General features: G+C 33.2%; 1 protein-coding gene across 1 annotated transcript in view; it reads left to right on the forward strand.

Moving 5' to 3' along the window:
• Positions 1 to 23149, forward strand: part of LOC143247595 (uncharacterized) — a gene marked incomplete in the record, with an annotated part of 25222 nt that extends 2073 nt beyond the window's left edge. The window contains 10 exon segments of the mRNA XM_076495913.1: positions 3670 to 3819; positions 4906 to 5001; positions 5952 to 6103; positions 7622 to 7720; positions 8504 to 8628; positions 9617 to 9765; positions 10311 to 10358; positions 11293 to 11486; positions 12976 to 13214; positions 19975 to 23149. Of these exon segments, the coding sequence (XP_076352028.1) occupies positions 3670 to 3819; positions 4906 to 5001; positions 5952 to 6103; positions 7622 to 7720; positions 8504 to 8628; positions 9617 to 9765; positions 10311 to 10358; positions 11293 to 11486; positions 12976 to 13207 (1245 nt within the window).
• Between the last annotated feature and the right edge of the window lie 211 nt (positions 23150 to 23360).

The raw sequence follows: 23360 nt of genomic DNA on the forward strand, positions 1-23360 counted from the left end.
AAGGTGCTAACCTAAATCTGAGTATCAAGATTCCTGTTAATGCCAATTGTTCTCTCTGACATTTTATATTATTCATAACCATTAAAAATACAATGTTTTAATCTATCACATTTTGTTTATTTTCTGTGTGCAATATTATCTATTTCATTTTGAAAGTTTCTCTTGTGAAGTTTAAATTGACAACTTTGCTCAATTGTTAAAACCTCATATCATAGTTAGAAAGCAAGATAAATTATGATAGTTATAGAACATTGCTTGCTCTACATATGTCATTATTTCAGATTCTTAGGTGCATTATTTCAGCAAATAGAAATTATTTAATGTAATAGTACTATTATTATGAGTAAAGCAAACTTAAATTCCATTGGGCAGTCAACAAAACAAAAAACAAATGGTAACAGGTACATTTTATATTTCTTACTTTTCACATATTTATTTTATTGATTATTATACAAGTAACTAAAATATAAAAATTACAATTTATTAGGATAGTTTAGATAAAATAATGACAAAAATTCTCAATAGGGTGTGCTCACAATCATTAATACAATGAGTGCACTGCATGTTTGCTGAGTGAATTAGAACTTGTGCAGTGGAATTATTATTTAGACACGGGTCAATATGCAATAAAACATTAACATGAAATATAAACAGATGGATACTATTACAACTTTAAGCTACATAGGGTAAATAATTATAGTTTCTTGTTGTAATTTTAAGTCATTTTAGAAAGAAAAATAAGAATGATTTATATTTATTGGTTCTTTTTCACTGTAGTGGCTATGTAATTGGTTAAATTAACTGAATCTTTGTAGAGTTGAGGTAGAGAAAATAACAGAAAAAAACAAAGTTTTACTGTAGAAAATTTGATATTTGTTTTGGATGTTTGGGAGATTACTAGACAATCTTCAGGTGAAGAAAAGTGTTTTTAATCTTAACACGAAAATGCTTGCACATGATGTAATCCTTACTCTGACTCTATATATTCATAGATATATATTTAGTAAAAGTACTTAATTTAAAAAAAAATAATTTTTTGTGTGTTTATTGGAAACTTGTGAAAGTTTGTGAAGATAAATGAAACAAAAATTGTAACATGAAACCTTCCATGGTCATGTTTGGGTTAAAAGTCAGTCATTGACTAGGTCCATCAAGATGTTTCAATTGAAAACTTGTTTTCAGAATCTAAAATAACCCTTTTGTCTTTGTTTTTTCTCAACTTGATTTGATAAAATAGTATATTTTCATTGAAAATAATATTAAACCATTTTCTATATTCACTGCATTGTCCTATCTTCATTTTTATTTTATAATTTGTGTTTCATGATTTCTAATCTTAGCAGATTTTTGTGTTCATTCACATAAGCACCACATTTTTCTATTTTTTTTGCATCTTTACAAATTGAGTGGTGCCAAAATCTATTAGTATCTCTCATAAATTTAACTGAAGCCAGTCTTATTCAAAACTTTATGAAACTTTTCTTGGCTTGTTTTTTCTGTCCAGATTTTGATTATGGTTCTTTATTATGGGTAGCAATGAATAACTTTGATTTTACCATCTGCTCAAAAATTTTTAATTGTATCCATAAGTTAACAAATTAAAACAATCATACATTCACTGTGTAAAGAATGATTACCTCCCGTGACAAACAGTCCAATCAAAAAGAGATATAATGTCTTTTTCACTCATTATTTAACACCCTTCTATAATCCACTGGTCAGGATAATAAGTTGATTTATGTCTCTCAATGTAATACATTTTTCCCATGATACCAATGGTGAGTACAACTCAGATAGTCCATAGTGTAGCTTTGTGATTAATTGTAAGCAAGCAATACAATATACATTCAACTTTTGTTTTTCTTTCTTTTAACACAAACTTTCATTAACAATCAATGTCTGTAATTAGTATTGACATATCTTGGTGGGGAGATCAGATTAAACGTGCTGATTGGCTTTTGTCTGTGTTATGCACACTGAACTGGGAGAGTAGGGATAATAATGTGCTGTCTTGGTAGTTTTATTTAGTTTTAGAAACTTAAGTTTGTGATGATACTGCTCTAAGCATGGTAAAAGACCAGTTCTGAAAAATGAAACCATGCCAAATGTCACAACAAGCAAAAATATAGACTTGGAAAGTGAAGTTTAAAGGCTAGTTTCACAACTACTATAAAATATTCTAAATAATAATTGTTAGCAAATGATATGTATGTCCCTCTATAAGTTCATTGTATATCTTTTCTGAAATTAACCTCATTTTTAAAACGTGAGTACAAGAAGAAATCGGCTTAAATTGAAATTATGTTGCAGTACAATGTAAAGTTTCAAGACTACAGAGCTATGTTATTCTTTGATCCTTAGGTACAGTATTACAAATTCATAGATTTTCATCCTTTAAATCCTGACAAGTAATTCAACTTCTAAATGTTCTTAAATCAGTCTAGTCTAGCTGATTGGCCTAATGACAAACATTAGAACCATCTGCTTTCATAGACCATTAAGGACCTTATGTGGCAGTATTTGAACAACAACCAGAGAACACAGTTATTTTCAACCATGTTAACTCCATATTCCCCAACATTTAAATTCACCCGTGAACAAAAAAAAAAACAACCAACCAAATAGTATTTGTCAACCTCAATATCACAAGAACTGATACACAATTCAAAATGGAAATCCACAGAAAAAAAAATCGCTCATACTGGACTATACATTCCCTAGGACTCAGCACATGAAACAAAACAAAAACTCAACATACTAACAAACCAAATACACAGCCATAAAACTATGTTTACCAGATAAAATTAAAGATGAAATCAACAAAATAAAACAATACTTCATCAACATCAATAAGTCTGTTCTAAAAACTATTGAAAAAATTATGAACATACATTTAGATCAACAACAAACAATAATAAATTCCAAGAAACAACAAAACCTTACACTGCTGTATTCCGTACATTTCTGATATCTGAAAACATAACCAACATTTGGAAAAATCTTGTAACAAAACACAACATTCCAGTAAACACCAAATTTATTCAAAAACCAGTTACAAAACTAAAGCCCATACTATGTAAAAACTACACTGACAAACACAACACCAACATTATTTATACAATGCAACAACTGCTATGACTTAGCAAAAAAATGGAAACTAGATTCAAAGAATACAAAAAAAACACCCAGATACTAAGTTGGGAAACAAATATAAACAAATCCAAAATCAAAGAAGCCCAACTTGTACAACAACTCAAAATTAAACCAATATAAAGGAACACCTTTATACCTATATTAATTAATAACTTAACATATACTGCAACGCCCCCTACAATCCTGTAACTGTTTACACTCTCGTCCCTAAAACGTGCCTGGCAACAGTCATTTACAAACACACTTTGTTAACCTGAAGATAACCTTAGAAGGTTGAAACGTTGTTCTGTTCTTTATTTTAATTAGTTTTAATACCCATACCAGCTGTCTTGAGAATTCACTTTTACTTCAAGTGGGTTTCTCGTCATCTCAAAATTTTCTAGTGGTGTCAGTTATGTGAAGGAACCTAACTGCTAAAAGCAAAAGGCTAAATGCACTTTTAATATTAATTTAACACATTTTGTGTTACTGGACTATCATTCATGGCAGTTATATAAAAATTTTCTTCTTTTGCAGGCTTTCCACGTCCAAGACAAAAAACTTGACAAACCATCTTTTCTCAACAAATCATTTTTTGGTTTCCTTGCTTTTAATGTTATTAGTTATTCTCTACTTTTGACTGAACTGATATTGTTACAGTTAGGAGATCACAATGAAAATGAAAGAGTAAGTTGTCACTACTGTACATTAAAGGCCAGAAAGATAGTTGGATCTAAAATTATGATGTTTCAATAAATAAAGTAATTAATGTAAATGTGGTTTAATGTTATCATCTACTTGAAACTGTATTCAACTTAAATATTTAGGGTTTTTCTTCTAATTCAGGTATATATGTATTGTGTTTTTTTGAAAAACTAAATAACAGTTTGAATGGTAATTTTCAGTTGTGTGTAAGTGCCTGTGCACACCTGATTTTTGATAGAGTGGTGTGAATTTTTACCTAAGTTCCTGGTTCTTACATTTCCTTCTTATAAAAAAAAAAAAAAGCAGAGAAAAGGGTCCACTAAAATGTACCTTACTCAGATTTGACTGAACCATTTTATTTTTTACAATTTCTTCTAATATTTAAAGAGCCATTAAAATTCACAACCTAAACTTTGAGTTTATAAGTGTTAAAAATTGAGACCCCGATATAAGAATTGAATGAGTTTTGGGAACTTTCAGGACAGGATCCACAAATTGATATTTGCAGGCAAGGGATTGTTCAAAAAACGTACGTCTACTTCTAGATTTTCGAAATTTTCACTGTAATGGGATGATTAAGGTGGTTGAGCAGTTCTTAACTTGACTGCATAGAATTATGTTTAAATTGATAATAAAATGTAAGTAATTATTTAAAACAAGTTATTCCCCATGAATCCCCATGAAATTTCAAAGGTAACTTACTGGTTGTGCATACTGCAACTACTGCACATGGAGGTTTTGATTCATGTTACTAAAACATGTAAAGTATATACTTTAGACTTGAGATTAAACAATCGTAGAACATGATTGATCTGAAATGAAAGATATACAGAGTGGACTGAGATATGAGAAATTTGAATGATCAAGTAACTTAATATTTTATTTACCTACAAATGATTGGCTAGTCATAAAATAAACACCTAAAAGTCTATATATGTAAAAGATGAGTTTATCTTAGTTTTTAAACTTAGTTTTACTATCACACACATCCCTTTAATATGTCTAGCATAAAGTTTCATATGTAATGATAAAATTACTTTTTTATGTCCTGATTTTTTTTATTTTCAGAATTTTTTCACAAGCCTGTTCAATGGATTTTATGCTGGGCTTATGCTCATTGTTGTAATATTTTTCCTTGTTTATGGAACACTCATGTACTTTCAGGTAAATTTTTGTTTTCTGCTTATTGAAAATATGATGTTATACTAGTTTTTTTGAAGTAGTGATATTTCTACTGAAGAAGATAAGTTTAAGTGAAAATTTGAGAAATGGATGAGAAAACTTTTAAGAGAATAATTTTATAGATGTATGTTAAATAAATAAACTAACTTTTTTAAACTAAAGCTCACATTTATTAATATCTCCAAACATTATTTAGATTGGGATACAAATTGACATGAAATTCAGAAAGTTGCTTTCTGTAATCTTTATTTTAAGTTGCTTTTAGTTTGATCAGTTTTAACAATACCTGATTCAGATTGTTATGTGAGTATCAGGTTATCTTTTAACTTGTATTTAATATTCATCAATGTTTGTTTAACCTTATTCATAGATTTAAAGATGGGATAACATTTTCGTTAAGCCTGCCATGGCCATGTGGTTAGGGCACACAATTTATAGTCTAAGGGTTGTAGGTTAGAATCCACCTCACACCAAACATGCTTGCCCTTCAGCCATGGGGACATTATAAAGTGATGGTCAAACCCACTATTTGTTGATAAAAGAGTAGCTGAAGAGTTGGCAGTGGGTGGTGATGACTAACTGCCTTCCCTCTAGTCTTATGCTGCTATATAAGGAACAACTAGCACAGATAGCCCTTATGTAACTTTGCACAAAATTAAAAAAACATACAAAATGTGTAATTTTAAAAAGAAATAACTTTCAAAGATGATATAGAAGGCATTTTGATGTGGAAATAATCAATGCCCTTAATAAATATCTTATAATTGTGTAAGTGTGAAACATTTTATTAATTATAGAATTTTAAACATAAGAAGTGACAAACTCTAGTACCTACTAGTATAATGTTGTTAACATGTAAAACATTAAAATTGCATGAGTAAACTCAACTTTATGTGAAATTAATGCATTTATTTTTTTTATTTTAAATCCAGCTTCGTGGAGGATTTATTCAAAGCTCATCAGCAGATGTCAATCCATCTCAACTTCATCAGTCTCGACTAGGGCTTGTTTCTCAAGGAGTTCTGCTTCTTATTACCATAGCTTTCATTATCTCTGATGTTCTTGGAAGTTCTTGGAAAAATAAGTAAGTAATTTTAGAAACTGTATAAAACAACAGTATTGCTAAAAGTTACAAAACAAGAATATTTTGAAATAAGGTGGAGAACCACAATATTGTTCTGTAATATAGGTGATATTCTTTTTAAAATGTTAAGTAATTTTTATCACAAGTCAGTGTTAATCAAAGTATACCAAAACATCTCCAGTGAACAAATTAAAGTAAAAATAATAACTGTGAAGTAACAAGTAGAATATTTAAAATTTGAATATGCTGTAACAAACGGTTCAACACAGGCAAGTGGTTAAAGCACTTGACTCACAATCTGCAGGTTGATGGTTTGAGTCCCACCCAGCCTGATACTGGGGGAAAGGCCTCTTCAGCCCTGGTTATCAGAGATGTGATTTACATGATATATTTCTCTTTATTTTACTCCCTAATTTATCACATTTAAATTTTAAGTGAAATATAAAACATGATGGTTATCAAAGTGTAAACAAAATACTAGTCATGCATAAATAGATTTAAGCTAAGCAATACTCAAACGTACAACATAAATAGATTTAGGCTGAGCATTACTCAAACCTACAACATAAATAGATTTAGGCTGAGCATTACTCAAACCTACAACATAAATACATTTAGGCTAAGCATTACTCAAACGTGCAACATCAATAAATAACAAGAACCATATTAATGAACAGACAAGAATTGGGCAACTTTTCAGTTCTTTAAAATGATTTATTCTTCTGCAAAAAAAGCAAGTTTTAAATCCATTGCTGTTACACATGTAAATTCTTTGTTTTAAAATTCCTGTACAAGGTGATGGATCGTAAATTTTTGTGGTAATGTTGTCCATAGACATTCCATTATACATTGCCATGCAGTAAGTCAATTATTTTTACTTTGTATGCATCAGTTTCCTTAAGATATTCGAGAAACCTGAGCAACGACATCTCTCACCTGTAGCGGCAAGTACAGCCACAGTTTTGGAAAACCCACATTATTTAATGGATTTACTGGACAGCATAAACTGATTAGTTGGTACAGTGAATGTAAAAAACATTTACAGGCCATATATGTACCAGCTGCAGTGAATGGACTGAAGAATAAATTGAAGACGTGTTATTTGTCTAAGTATTATAATCATCAGAACAAGACAAAAACATAAAGGCTGTAACCAAGTTATTGGCATTTAAATCAGATCTAACAAAAAGAAACTTGTTTTCCATATTTATTTCCATCACTCTTTACCTATAAGAATTGTTATAAAATTAGAACATAGAAATTTAGACATTTAAGAAACTCGTCATGCAATGGTACCAGAATGTTACAGACGTTACATTAACCTAACTTATTTTTTAATCGACCAAAACTAACCATTTATTTATGATGCTTCTGGCAGTTCATTTTCAGGCTGAAAACTGTGTTAAATGAAACTTGTTTAATAAATGATAGTGAAAAAAAGGGATTAGTCATTAAGCATAAGAAACTTTTCACATTTGGTAGACAAGTGCATGGAAGTGTTGTTTTTGATTGTTACAGGGTCCCCGTTTTGAGTCGTAATTGTCACGATGTCATATTTCGGGTTGTGGAAATGGGTGTGGCTTTGTGGTTTCCTTGTGTACTCTGGAACTGTGTGAGGTAAGTGCAATAGAAACTTTGCTATTTAAGACAATCACAGTGAGTTTAATAATTTAATTGTATAAAATTTTGGGAAAGAGAATGTCTAAGTCACTTTTGTTTAATAGTAAAATATATATAAAAAGCTATACCAAAGAGAAATTAAGTTATAAGACATTTGAAACTATAATTATATTATAACATAAATCAGATTCCAAGACATATTATACGAATCACATTCAAGAAATATACAAAGAGAACAGGGTTTAATTTAAAAATACCACAATGCAGAAATGTTATGTACGTTTGTAAATGCTATTACTTATAATGAATAGCTGTTGTGATGTACCCTGCAAAACTTTTACTATTGCCTAGAAATAAAAAAATGTAAATAGTGCATTGAATATTTTTATTGTTAAAACTTTTGTTATTTTATTCTTGATTAGTTAATTCTTAGGTATGTAAACATTTAGTATAAATAATATTCAGTTAAAAAGAAAAAAGTTATTATAACCAATAATTTCTGCTTTTCAATTAGAAATTGATTTCACCTTCACCACAATTAATAATCCTTCTCAATATCTCTAAGGGCAACAGCAGTATTCTAATAACCTTCTACTCAACTCAACCTAAAAGAAATTTATTATAGAAATAAAAAGAAATACTCAAGTGAGGGAGTTCAGTATATATATATAAAATATATTTGGGTTTGAGAAGATTTACTTTTTATGGAAAATTTCGAAATTACTTGCTAATTAGAACATAAATAATCAGTTTTATCTCATTTTTATCTTTCATTGTTAGTCCTGAGCAGTTATGGATTTTGAATCCCAGAAAAATTTTGAAAAAGCTAGATCAAGCTAAACAGATTTTGCCTACTGAATCCGAGTCTCTAGTATCTCCCACACAAGAGATTTTAGTCAGAGCAGGTGAGTACTGCATAAAAAAAACTGTAAGATGGATGAATGCTGTACTCTAATGATTGAGTTTCTTCCTGATCTATTGTCTTTCAAACACGGAAGATGCATTTTTTCGATGTTGATCTAAAAGGGAGAAACAGCCTGAAAATTTAGAATGAAGTTGATCAAGACGTATACCTGTTCACACGTGAAACTTAAGAGCATGCATACTTGGATGTTAAACATATTTCTTTTGGTTCAAACATGTCCAACAGTTGTGTGTAGAGAGGATACCGACAACGTCAAAAAACAAACTAGCTTTACCCTACTCGTGCAGTAGTAAGTTAACTTCTTACCCTAAATCTCAACAACAGATAGGCATGTTGTGGATAAATAAGAAACATGTCATCTGTAATTGCTGCCTATGACAAGTATTAAAACACCATGTAACTGTTGTTTAAATTTTGAGGAAACACAAAATACATAAAGGTGATGCAAAACTGGCTATGTTCACTTGGATTGTACCATTAATATATCAAAGGGGCCAGTTTTAATTTTAAAAGGACACATACGTTGCTTACATCAGCATTTTCTAAAGTATGGGGTATACCTCCCCAGGGGAGCACAAATTATCTTTTTTTGGGTGGGGGGTGCTCGCAATTACAAGAGTCAGTAGTGCAATAACATAGAATTAAATGTTTTAATATATATTTTTAATTAATGAAAATAATAAGTAATTATTACAACAGCATTTTGTATTACACCTCATCAATTAACTCATTCTTTGACTTATTGATAAAACAAAAGGTGGGGGAATGTGCTGTAAAGCACATTTGTAAAAGGTGGGCTTGAATTCCAAAAGTTTATGAAATGCTGGCTTATATGAACATCCAAATAAAAAATGCACATTTAGATACATTTCAAAATTTGACCCCTGAGTAATCTCTGCCATCTTATATTTCTTGATCTATTTAATTTCAAGATGTTATAAAAAAAAAAATGTGTTTTTTTGCTATAGATCTCAGCGTGTCTTTAGAGAAGCTGCCGGAATGTTGGATCTGCTATGACTCTGAGACACAAGATGCTGGATCTTTAATCCAGCCATGCCTCTGTAAAGGGGATGTATCTGTAGTTCATCATGATTGTTTGAAGAAATGGTTGGTTCAGGTAATACAGTTCATATTTACTCACTTCTTTACGTGTCAGCTATTTCTCTTTGTAATTAATCCTTAATTACTTACTGTTTGTTTATGAATTTCATGCAAAGCTAAATGAGGGCTACCTGTGCTAGCTGTCCCTAATTTAGCAGCGTAAGACTAGAGGGAAAGCAGCTAGTCGTCACCACCCACCACCAACTCTTGGGCTACTCTTTTATTAATAAATAGTGAGATTGACCATAACAGTATAATGCCCCCACGGATGAAAGGACAAGCGTGTTTGGTGTAACGGGGATTCGAACGCACGGCCCTCAAATTACGAGTCAAACACCTTAACTCACCTTTCCATGCCAAGCCTACTTGTTGTTATTGTTCAGGTTTAGATAGTGTGTGTTCTGTAATAATATCAACTTTTTTTTGCTTAATTAAGTGCTTGACAACAAAAGTTCACTTGTTGTGTAGGAAAAACTTACTTATGGAGATAGTATAGAAGCAGAAAATAGTATTTTTTTTAATGGCAGATTTTTTTTTAATAATACAAAATTGTATTTTCAGTCTTCAGAAAACCCAGACAACACAAGATGCAAAGTGTGTAAAGAAGAGGTAAGTTATTGCTGTATTTTAATAATTAAAATATTCAGTTATTTTCATGTGTTTTGCCAACTTCAGGTGACTAATACTGCTGTTTGAACAACCTGTTAGTCATCCTGGCGAGTTATTATTAAAATTTTACCACACGTCTTTTAAAACTTTTATTACTTTTTGTAAATGGCCATAACGTCAAATAACTCAGAACAGGACTGGAAAGGCCAACTTCAGGTGACTGATGGTGGTTTTTGAACTTACCTGTTAGTCTTCCTGGCAAGTTATGATAATTACAATTATGCTACAGAAAGTCCTTTGTAACTTATATTATTGTAGTTTTTCTCTTAACATTGTAGACTAGATGTAAACATTGGTTTCATGCTATTTGTTTTTTTATAAACTTTGTTTTGTTTTACCTTAATTTCCTTTTATGGATTTTACTAAATTTACTTTAATTTTACCTTTTACTGGATGTTTGGATATTTTAAGCCTATTATGTTCTGGTACAACAGTTATGATTACCCATAGAATTGTACACGGACTTTTCTCAATATTAAAATAGTTTTGTGAGCTTTTGGCCCTTTTACTTGGGCATTTATCGAGGAACAATATACTGAGAGATAAAATTCATAAAACTGTAAAACATTGTTGCCCAATGAAGGCTCCTGTAAGATGGCTGAAAGTTAGCATGTAAAACTAATTTAGCTACATTACAAGTTGTAAACTGCTGTCATGATCACTTATAATTCTTGTATCTGAGATAAGTGTAATCTGTAAAGTTGTCATTCAGTATTTTGTATTGTAAATTGGTTATTAATGTATTGAAAACATGTAATAACATTTCTTTTGTAATATGTGGTATTTAGTAACTCTTACTTATCAAGTAGAATATGGTGAATGCAATCCCTACACTTCTGATTTTATATAGCTAATTTGTTTTATAATTAATTAGTACAAGCTCCAACAAGGGACTCTATGGTTGTCTGGAGGACTCACAAAAACTCACTGGCTTAAAACAGCTTGTTTAGTCTCTATCATGTGTAGCACTGTTGGAGGAGCTTGTCTACTGGTACAGATGTTTAACAATGTTGCCATTCGAACAGCAACTGTTGGAGGATCACTACTAATTGAATGTGTGTGCCTGAGGTTAGCTGTTGTCCTATTTTATGTATTATAATTTATCTTGTACAAGTCCTCAATTTATTATTTCACATGTTAGCACTTCAAATAAGCTGAATTTTTAATTTTAGTTTAGAATTTAATTAAATGTCAATATGTATTAAATTTATTATATTTGCTAATGAGATTAATGTGAACAGTTTTATTTCTTAACACGACTATATTTTGATATACAAACAATAATACAATTTATAACAATGGTTATTACAAATAATGATTTATATACAAACTTGCAAACAGTAATGAGTCTTCTGTTTGGTCTGTAACTGAATATTTTATCGATGGCTCATGATGAGTGAATTAATTCTATGTGGATGCACAGATACACTTCACTTGACAGGAAGCTAGCTGGCTTTTTTACACATGATTTTTTTTTCCCAACAAAAATATCCAATATCCTCATAGAAATACTAGCATCTGAAGATAATATACTAAGTTAAACAGTTTTAAATGTTCAAAATCTATAAATGTTCCTGATCAAATATCTGTAGTTTTCCAATTAATAAGCACTTATCACACTTACAGCTTCCAAGATTTATAATATAATGACTTGTAGTAAACCAACAATATAAAACTGTATCTCTGCATTGCATTGGTTACATTTTATAAGCTTGAGAGGAGAATTTCTAGAAATTACAGTTAGCAACAGTATTTGAAGACATGCTGGTACTTTCATAAAACCTCTATTGTTGATTCTTACACTCGAAAATCTTCTACTAATTTAGAGAATAGGCAAGATTTTAACAGTACACATGTAAAAAGTTGCGTATATTTCTAAATATATATTAGTAAAGCATTTCATTACTAGAGATAAAATATTTAAATACAAGACACATTCTTTGATTGTAGAAATATTTTTGGGAAATACCAGCCATACCATAAAATGACCTTGGCTGTTTACTTTGATGTTGTCAAATTTTATCGTAAATTTTCCTTCCCAAACTTTGTGAAATTTCTCATGTGGAATGACATTGTCTGCTGTTACAGTATCACAGAGTTTAACCTATATTTTTAACACAACACTTTGAAATTCTAGAGCAGCTCTCTATCAGGATACAGTAAAAAGTTGTACAGATAATTGTCTCTGAAAGTCTTAAATTTGAGGAAGCCCATTTTAATTTTCATAATAAATTATTTACATTTTATTTTTAAACTTCTACCAAATTTCTATTCAAATATCTCTTACTTAGATTTCCACATTATTGAGTCATATTTAAACCATATAGTTTACATGAATAACTTATTGTGAAGTGCACAGATAAACTGTAGGTTTATTTTGTAAACTGGTGTTGCTTAGTTGATGAGCCTGAGTTTTTTTATATATGATAAACAACATTTATGGTTAAATATTTCTGGTTAACTTAGGCTCCTCGAACAACATTTATGGTTAAATATTTCTGGTTAACTTAGGCTCCTCGTAACAACATTTATGGTTAAATATTTCTGGTTAACTTAGGCTCCTCGGATTCAGTTTTTTGGCTGCTTATCATCGAGCAAAGATTTCAACAGTCAGTATCCTTGGAAATAAACCAGCAGCCGTCACTACAGTTTTGGGTACAAAGACCAAACTTGCTATTCCAGTTGAGCCACAATGCAGCACCGAGATGGGTACATCTGGTGAAAAGGCTTCTCTTACAGTTGAATCAGTTTCAAAGGGTGTTGATGTTGCTATAGAAACAGAAATTTAATAATCCTGTAAGTTTTTTTTTTTTTTTTTTTATGTCTTAATATCTTTGTGTATGTGTATTTAATATACAGTTGCCACTCCAAAGCAAGTTTGTTTAAAAATCTCACTGTCACCACTGGGTTGCCCTTTTGCTCTAAATCTTGTTATTTGTATATTTGTTGACTGGACTATGTTCTTACTGTGCGGCCAAACCACTTAATACTTTGCCCTCGTTGTGTTTGATGATTATTGACATTCCAACCATTTCTGTGACCTTTACATTTGTGATATTGTTTTCTTTCAGTGATTTTGACAGTGTATTTATATTATTATATAAGTTTTTGTGTGTAAACGAATTTTCAGTTACATTTTATAGAACTATTTCTGTATGCTAGTGCAGTGACATGTTGCTTCATGTGGGTAACATACTTGTAAACTGTTTGTGTATTTGGTTTAGAGTGAATTCTTAGTCCCATATCAGCACAAGACTGCTTATTGGTAAGTTTGTAGGTGGAAGAGTAAGTCGTAAGCTTTTCTAATGAAAGCTACTTAAATAGAAAGATTGTTGAATCAAGTGGATTGAGAGAATACAACATTTCATAAAAGGTGAGTTTTGGTGTTCTCTGTGGAAACGGAAAATCTCGAACCAAACCATTTAGGCAACTGTTGATTGACAGAGAGGAGAAGGTACAGCTTGGATCATTGCCTAGGCTGAGCAGGGTACCAAAACAAGTGGTTTCTGAGATAATTGTGAGGTTTGGAAAGGTTTAAGACACACGCTAACAGATTTGAGATTGCGCTCTACATTTTGGAGCCATGGATGCATAACAAAAGTAACAGTCACATTTCATTATATAATTGAAGTAACCTTAAATTGGTGGTGAATGGTGTTGACTAACGAGCTGCCATTCCTTTAGTATGATATTTCAGAATCAGGGACACCCAATGCAAACAGTCATAACAGTCCTCAAGTAGCTTTGCACAAAATTCAACAAATAACAGATTCAGAAGTTGAGTAACATGTGAAGATTAATAAACTGTTGATAATGTAACAGTAGATATTAATAATAGCATGAAATACACACACACACACAGAGAGGTTGAGTGCATCCCACCACATTATTGTAGTCCATGTTGTTACATCTCTCTCTGATGATCTATGCATCTGTACAGCAGCCCTGCACCATAGCTTCCATTCTAAGGTTGTCACGTCCTAAGCTTATCACTTCTAATTGTTTCTATAATCCTTCTAGTGAATGAGAATTATGGTTTCCTGTTGCTAAGTTCAACAGTGCAATCACACAGAAATATGTAGGTTTTGCAACCAACAACTTTACTGGTTATGATTTATATACAGCAGACCTATGGCTTATATAGGTCTTTTATTTTTAACAAATCTATTGAAAATTCATATTCTTCATGGTTAAAATGAAAATAAAGATTTCGTGAAAGGAATCAAGATCCACGTCCTTCAATTTCAAATACAGGCATTTCTTCTGATACATCTTTTTTTCCCACCCCACGAGGCAAAACAATCATTCGTTCACGTCCTCAGTCACTGGAATCCCCTTCCAACAACAAAGACCTGCCCACTCGGCCCAGGGCAGGATCCATGGAGGTTGACAGACCTCCTCCGACAAAGGACAGTAAGGAAAAAACACGTGGTCGTAAACAGAAGGATTCTCCAGCCACTTCACCTACCCGTTCTTAAAATGGCCACCTTGATACAATGGAACTGTCGAAGTTTACGTTCTAATCTGGGTGATATCAAAACACTGATTGCTTCCTACCATCCTGTTTGTCTTTCCCTACAAGAAACATTTCTCAAACCTGCTGATACAGTCTCCATTCGGCAGTTTTCTCTGTACAGAAATGACAGGCTGTGTGATGGACGAGTACATGGAGGGGTGGCACTATTGGTTGATCAGCATGTGCCCACCTTGTCTTTGTCACTCAACACATCCTTGGAGGCCGTAGCCATCCGTGTTTCCTTGGGTCATACCATCACTGTTTGTTCTCTCTACCTGTCCCCTGGAGAGACATATGAGCAATCAGACCTTGATGCTCTCGTTGAACAGTTGCCGTCTCCATTTCTAATCCTGGGGGATTTTAATGGACATCATCCCCTCTGGGAAAGTGCTGTTATTGATGGGAGGGGTCGCTCTGTGGAGTGTATGCTCTCTGATCACAATCTTTCTCTTTTCAGTACTGGTTCTTCCACTTATTTTCATGCACCTAGTTAGTCCTTTACCGCTATTGATCTCTCGGTTTGCTCCCCTTCATTATTCTCCCACTTTTCATGGAGGGTTGACAGTAATCCACTAGGCTGTGATCATTTTCCTATCCTTTTGAGAGAGACTGCCCGTGGTCGATGCCACCCTACCTTCATACCCCGGTGGAAGCTGGATCAGGCAGACTGGTCCACTTTCACTGCTCTCGCAGAACTTGATCCTGGCATCGTAAATCAGCCATCAATAGACGACTGTGTGGCAGCGGTAACTGGCTGTATTATACAAGCAGCTGCTCAGTGTATTCCTAAAACATCGACACGTTTTCCATGATATCCTCGTCCGTGGTGGAATCCTGCTTGCCACTTAGCACGGAAGGCTCAAAAACGGGCCTGGGATACTTTTCGTAGATATCCCACACTTTCAAACCGTGTCGCTTTTCAACAGGCCCGTGCATATGCTTGGTGGGTAAGACGTCAAAGCCAGAAGGAATCTCGGATTAAGTTCACAACTAACATATCTTCTACCACCAGTTCCAAGATCATATGGGACAGGATTCAAAAGGTTAATGGGCACTACAATTCTGTCCCCCTCTCGATCTTACTCTCTGATGGTCAGGAGGTGGCTGATGTCCGGAGCATTGCTGATACTCTAGGTGAAAGCTTTTGCTGGGTATCTAGCACTTCGGCTTGTTCCTCCACCTTCTTGGCCATCAAGACTCGGGCAGAGCGTTCACCTCTTTCCTTTCGAACTGACTGTTTCTTTGACTATAATTGTCCCTTTACACTGGTGGAACTGAAAATGGCCTTCATCGGTCTGCCAGTACATCTGTTGGACCTGATGATGTTCATTATGACATGCTGCACCATCTATCTCCTGCTTCTCTTGATGTCCTTCTGATTGTCTTTAACCGGATCTGGCAGGAGATTGTTCTTCCTGATGCCTGGCGCCAGGCTATTATTTTACCTTTCTCTAAGCCAAGGAAAGATCCCAAAGATTCCTTCAAACTACCGTCCAATTGCTTTGACGAGCTGTCTCTGTAAGACCTTAGAAAGGATGGTTAATGCTTGTCTTGTTTGGTTCCTCGAATCAAACAACCTCCTCTCGCCCACCCAGTGTGGGTTCCGACGATAGCACTCCACCACAGACCACCTAATTCGTCTTGAAACATCTGTCAGAGAAGCCTTTCTCAAACGCCAACATCTTGTATCAATATTCTTTGACATTGAGAAGGCTTACGACACAACATGGAGGTATGGGGTTTTGCGAGACCTCCATACATATGGGTTATGTGGCCATATACCCATGTTTATTAAACATTTTTTAATGGACAGGAGATTCCAAGTTCGTGTGGGTTCGACACTTTCCCGTTCTTTTGTACAGGAACTTGGAGTCCCTCAAGGCTGTGTTTTGAGTGTCACACTTTTCAGTATAAAGATAAATGCCATCACTGAATAACTCCCTCTCACTATTGCAAATAGGCTGTATGTCGACGACTTTCACATCTCATGTCAGTCGTCGAACATGAGATATATTGAGCGGCAACTACAAACTGCTCTCAATCGTGTACTGAAGTGGACTATGGCGAACGGCTTTAATTTCTCTCTCTCTAAAACCGTATGCATGCACTTTTGCCGTCAACGGGGTATCTACCCTGATCCTGAACTTCATATCGGTGAAGTTTTGCTGCCAGTGATCCGGAGACCAAGTTCTTGGGGCTTATCTTTGACCGTAAGCTGACCTTTATACCACACTTAAAGCAACTTTGGGTCAAATGCACAAGAGCACTGAACATCCTCCATGTCCTCTCTTCTACCAGTTGGGGAGCAGATCGATGTTCGATGTTAAAGGTATATCGTGCTCTTATTCGATCAAAACTCGACTATGGATCAATGGTCTTAGGCTCTGCCAGGCCCTCGGACTTAAAGATGCTGGACCCCATTCATCACCAAGGACTTCGACTCTGCACTGGGGCTTTCCGTACCTCTCCAGTTCAAAGCTTATACGTTGAATCTCATGAACCTTCTCTGCACCTTCGCCGTTTGCAACTATCTTTACAATATACTTCGAAACTTCGTTCCTTAACAAAGCATCCCACTTGGGGATGTGTTTTCCTTTCTCAGTGGGCCGCACTTTTTCAGAACAGACGATCTGTCATTGCTCCGTTTGGTCTTCGCATCCGGGCACAATTGGATGAATTGGGTCCGTCCTTGGATAACATTGCAGATTCCACAGGTCAGCCCATCCCACCATGGCTTATTACAACCCCCAAATGTGACTTTTCTTTCAGTCATCTAAAAAAGGCAGATACTCCAGATTGGATGTACCGTCTTTTATTTAATGAACATCTTTCGAACACTCATTCAGTTCCCATTTATACAGATGGTTCCAAATCAGGTTACTCAGTGGACTCTCCTATGGTTTGCTGTGGTTCAGTAGTTGCACGCAGAATCCCATCTACAGCTTCTGTGTTCACTGCTGAACTGTATGCCATATCTCTTGCCCTGGATCATATTGCAGCTGAGCAGTACTCCAACTGCACTATTTATACTGATTCGCTTAGTTCTATACTGGCCCTGGAATCGCTTCACGTTGGCTCACACCCTGTTCTCGCTGATATTCAAAACCGACTGGCCCATTTCTTATTAACAGCTACTTCTATCCAGTTTTTCTGGATACCAGGCCATCTTGGTATTCGTGGGAACGAGCTTGCAGATACGGCAGCTAAATCTTTCTGCTCCGGCACTATCACCCCTGTGCCTATTCCGTACATGGACTATGGACTTGTCTTTAAGGCTCGGCTCCGTGCCAGCTGGCAGTCCACTTGGAGTGAGCAATGCAACAACAAGCTTTTTCAAATTAAACCCTATATTGGACTTTGGCTATCTAGCTTCCGTAAGGTTTGGAAAGAGGAAGTTGTTCTAACTAGACTACTCATTGGTTACAGTTTTTTAACTCATCGTTTTCTTTTATCTGGAACTGATGCACCAATGTGTAGTTTGTGTAACACTCAAATCACTATCAGCCACGTTTCACTTTCTTGCCATCGTTACACTTCTCAAGGACGGCAATATTTTAAACATATTTTTTTCCCAGGGTCTATCTGTAACATTGGACAGTGATATTGGTGACAGTGACACTGTCCACCTTGAAAACATTTTTAATTTTTTAATGGCTATTTATCTTTTTAATCTCATTTAAGTGTTGGATATTTATTCATTACACCTTTTTCATTGTGGTTCCTTTTTTACAGTTTTATTCTGTCTAGTTCAATTTGACATTGGAAAATGGCCAGAACATTAAATAACAACACCAGGACTGGAAAGGCCAACTTCAGGTGACTAACGCTGCTGTTTGAACTACTCGTTAGTCATCCTGGCGAGTTGTTATTACACTTTTGCTGCATGTCATTTCACACTTTAACTACCTTACTTTTTCGTACTGGCCATAATGACACATAACCCAGAACCAGGACTGGAAAGACCAACTTCAGGTGACTGACAGTGGTTCTTATACCTACCTGTTAGTCTTCCTGGTGGGTTATGATCATTACCATTTTGCTAGAGTGAGTACTTTACAACTTCTCTTACTCTGCTTTCTCTCTTAACGTTGTAGACTAGGTGTCAACATTGGTTTTATACTTTTTTGTTTTACCTTCATCTCCTTTTATGTATTTTACTACATTTACTTTATTTTTACCTTTTTACCAGATGTTTGGTGCAGATAGCCTAGCTGCTTTGTGCCATAAAACACTAAATCAATCAATCAATCTTGAAAGGAAAAAATTAAAAGGATGTTGACAGACCAAGCATGCTCATTGGATTTCAAGAGAGTCTCTTCTCTGAGGACCTTGGCTTGGATCCAAATTTTGTAACTACAACCGTGAGCTATGAAACAATCAATTCTCGAAGAGTACTGTGAATCAGAAAGTCATTATGATGAAACTGTGCAGATGTCCTGTCGTCATAAACAGTATGATCGACAAGGATTTATTTTAAATTAATGAAGGTCCATAAAGCAAATGTTCACCAGTTTTTAGCCGCTCCTTAAAACGAGGAGCTGTTTTCATACAAACATTGACCAAAGAGACTGAAATTGGAGGAACTCCACTTAACCTATTTCATTTTAAAATCTCCTAATGCAGCTTGATAGGACTTTTGTGTCTGTGGTTTGCATAAATGTGGTTTTGAAATTTGTGCTCATTGACGGTAAGTGACCCGTGGAAAGTTTTGACAACACCTATGGTCTATGACTGACCTCATCAACTTTTCATGCAGGTATTAATGATGGTAACAATACAAAGTAGACAGTGAACTAAATATATGGTTGATGACAGAACAAGTATTCTAGAAAGAACAGAGGGCTTATAATGTCTTTCTTATGTACGATTAACCTTCAGTAGTAACGAGACAGTTAATATGTTGTTCATTAGTAATGCTAAATACATCTAAAAATGTATCCAAATTTTTAAAACACAAGATATTCATAAAACTTCATTATAAATTTAGTCTTTTTATCAGTAGCAATATATTCAATTAATGTTCTTTCTTTTTCCCTGCAGGGCGAGAACCAGTAAAAAAAACTAATTCAGATGTCAAAAAGTGGTTGAATTGGACTGTCTTGACTCGTTTGAGATGAGTCAAAGGATATATATATATATTGTACTGTAGTTGAAGAGAATTCAAAGTACATTGATTTTAATATATACATCAGATAGAATGTAATATTTAGTATAAATTGATGACCAAGCTAGGAATATTGGTCAATTTCTGTTCAATATTTATTGTAAACCTATTTCTTAATCACTTACAAGGATAAGAAACTTGCATTTTAGACATTATAGGAACTGACTAGAAATTCTCTCATATTTTTATGTTTTCTTCTGGAGTTCACTAACCATTTTTTTTATCAAGTGATAAAGGATGGGAAACACTGAAGAAGTTTGTTATAAAACGTTTTAAGACACTTCATTCTGCTGTATAGAATTTTCTGAATCACAGAGTGTTTTAATCTTCTCTGTTTAAGCTTTTGTTTGTTGTGATTTTAAAAATACGAAGCAAAGCTTGGGGGTTTTGTGAAAAAAACTTACCTTTTATTCTCTGTTTAGGTGGTGTTTCTAATATACAATGCATTTATAATATATTTTTAGATTTACTTGAATGTCCATAACTGTTTTATCTACCCATTGTTGCATTCTAAGGTTTACAATAATTTTAACAGAATGTGTTTAGTCAAGCTCATACAGTGTACATAGGTTAGATGGGTACAATATCCCACCAGTATTGATAACTGTGCATTAAAGGGGTCACACTGTGTTATTATTACACATCCTTGTTAATCTTGGAGTTTGTTGTATTTTAGAAATTTAGAGTTACCATATGGTTATTTTTACTGAAATAATTTAATTTTTACACAAGATACCATGTTGTTCTTTCTAAAATAAAGTGTGAAAAACTTGTTCGTTGTTTAACTTGAAAAACTTATTTTAGTACCGTAAAATTTTGCCATATTGAATACTAATATCAATTGATGAAGTGATTCTTCAAGAAATGTGGAATGTTGCTGATTCTTGAGGCTTGAAAGGATAACCAGTAGTGAACAATTTTGTGTATATATATACTCTTAGAAAATACACGTTTCATGGTGCACCTCACAAAATAAACTAAATCTAACATTATAATGTTACATACTGTTTAAAACAGCTATTTTTTATATTTTATGTAAAATTGAAATGTGTTATAAAAAAATTGGTTGTACAAACGTGGTTCAATGTAGGTATAGCTCTTTACCAACTTGTATTTTAATTTTCAGGTTTCTTGAAGTAAACAAGATAAATGTAAATAAAACTACTCTGTTTTAAAATAACGTGAGCCTTAGTCTTGAAAGATCAATTAAGAAGCTTCTTAGGTTCCAAAAGCTATTGAATATAACCTAACACATATTTTTCTTCATTAGTTGTTACGTAGGGGAATTATATAAATGTGATTTTCTCTCTTCTGAAGAAGACGTAATTTTTTAGCACATTGACAAAATGACACACAGCTTATGACAGGTTAATAATTTTGAAAGCTGTTTTTGATGGTATTTATATGGATACTTTGAACAGTATGATAATCTGAGAGAGTTTTATATTAAAATATAAGACACTTAAGGTTTCAAGAGAGTCAAAATATCTTTGTAACTGTGAATGTACAAACTGTCCAAGCAATTCATGAAATTGTATCCAGAACTTAAGTAGTTTACAACATGACATCAAATAACTACTTTATAAATACAGTGAGTGCAAGTAGGGATAACCTAGCTAAGTATAGTAATACGGAAAGATGCTATGAATGTCTTGAAATAAGGTCAAGTATACTAATACTGAGTTACAGTTTAAAACAGTTTATCCACACTTCAGAAAATCACTGTTAATATGTCATCTGAGCCAAAGAAGAGGTAAATTTTTTAAGTAACTTGATTATCTTATTTTGATTTTTTTGTTTCAGTATTTTGTGTAGTGTTACTGTAGCTAGCTGGGTTACCTATATATTAGCCCTCCTTTTTTTTTTATTAGCCATATTTTTATGTGATAGCAATACTATATATGAGGTACACGTATGACCAATTGTATTTATTAATTGTCAGAACTTCTACCAGTCTGCTGTCAAATCTAATTAAGTACCTAAATAGTGCATAGATTAGTTGTGTGTGTGTATATGTATCTATATAATAGACAGACAAACAAATAATAGAATTCTTTTCAGTGTAAGAATGAAATAACTGGAACCCGAGACAAAATAGTTCTGTGAAAGAATTCGAGAGATAATATTCGTCGTTGATTTTGTTACTTCTCTGGAAAAATTCAATAGCTTAGATACAAATATTTTTGAAGTATTGGAATTTTCTTTTATTCTGCAAACGTATATAGTGGTTTAAGCTGCTTTCTATGTACACAAAGCATTAATTTTGGTCGGCAAAATAGCCATCTATAATATTCATGTATTTTAAAGGTAATTTTAAATGGGAAATTATGTACACCATTCTGTTTTATTACAATCCTTGCTGTTAAGTTGTTCAGAACAAATATTTTACTGAATTTACCTTTTATAAAGCTGTGTTTGGGTAAATATTTAATATGCATAATGTGATGTGTAAATATATGGGTAACAAATACAGTGGTGTATAAATGTTTTATAGCTTTGGATTTAGTGTGAGAAAAACGTTGAAAACATAATATAAATCATACAGAGCACTAGCACCTGAATTATGTCTTATTAGTTGTATGTTATAGTATACTTTCTTTCAGACCGAAACTTTTTCAAAATGTTTGTACATTTCTAATATAAACTTTATCTCATTTGCTTTATTACTACATCTGTGTTCGTTTTACTTAAGTTCATATTTTGTTATTTTATATCAGAATGTTTTCATTTTATTTTGAAAAAAAAAAGGGTAAACAGTAGATATGACAGTTATCTTGCGTTTAAAATACAGAGTGTGGATTAATTTGTTTTTTACCCTGCAATTTGTACCAGCAACGTCTGTATTGCAAGGTTTTCTTTTATAGTTGAATTTATCAGTTTAAGTGTTAATGTTGTGTTTTATTTATTAAAAATTCATTTTGATAAATTTTATTGTAACGAGTGACCCAGCAGTGTAAATTTTGTTTGATATCTTCCGTTTGTACTTGAAATTTCTTTTATGTAAAACAATATAAGATGGCAGTTCTGATTAAAATAAATTTAAATTTAAAACTAGTGGCCTATTTTTTACTTTATTAACACAAAACCTGAATATGAACTGGAATTGCCTAGTTAATGTCTCCTAATCACTGGTCAAAACAGAGCTATACATAATTTTTTTTTATCATTACGTCACCAAAACGTCAGGAGAAAATAATTCTAATTCGTTGTCTCAATTGTAAGTTATGTATACACTTAACATTTATAGCCAGCTTACGTGAAT

This window comes from Tachypleus tridentatus, chromosome 3 (assembly GCF_004210375.1).
Source record: "Tachypleus tridentatus isolate NWPU-2018 chromosome 3, ASM421037v1, whole genome shotgun sequence".
In the NCBI taxonomy this organism is placed as follows: Eukaryota; Metazoa; Arthropoda; class Merostomata; order Xiphosura; family Limulidae; genus Tachypleus; species Tachypleus tridentatus.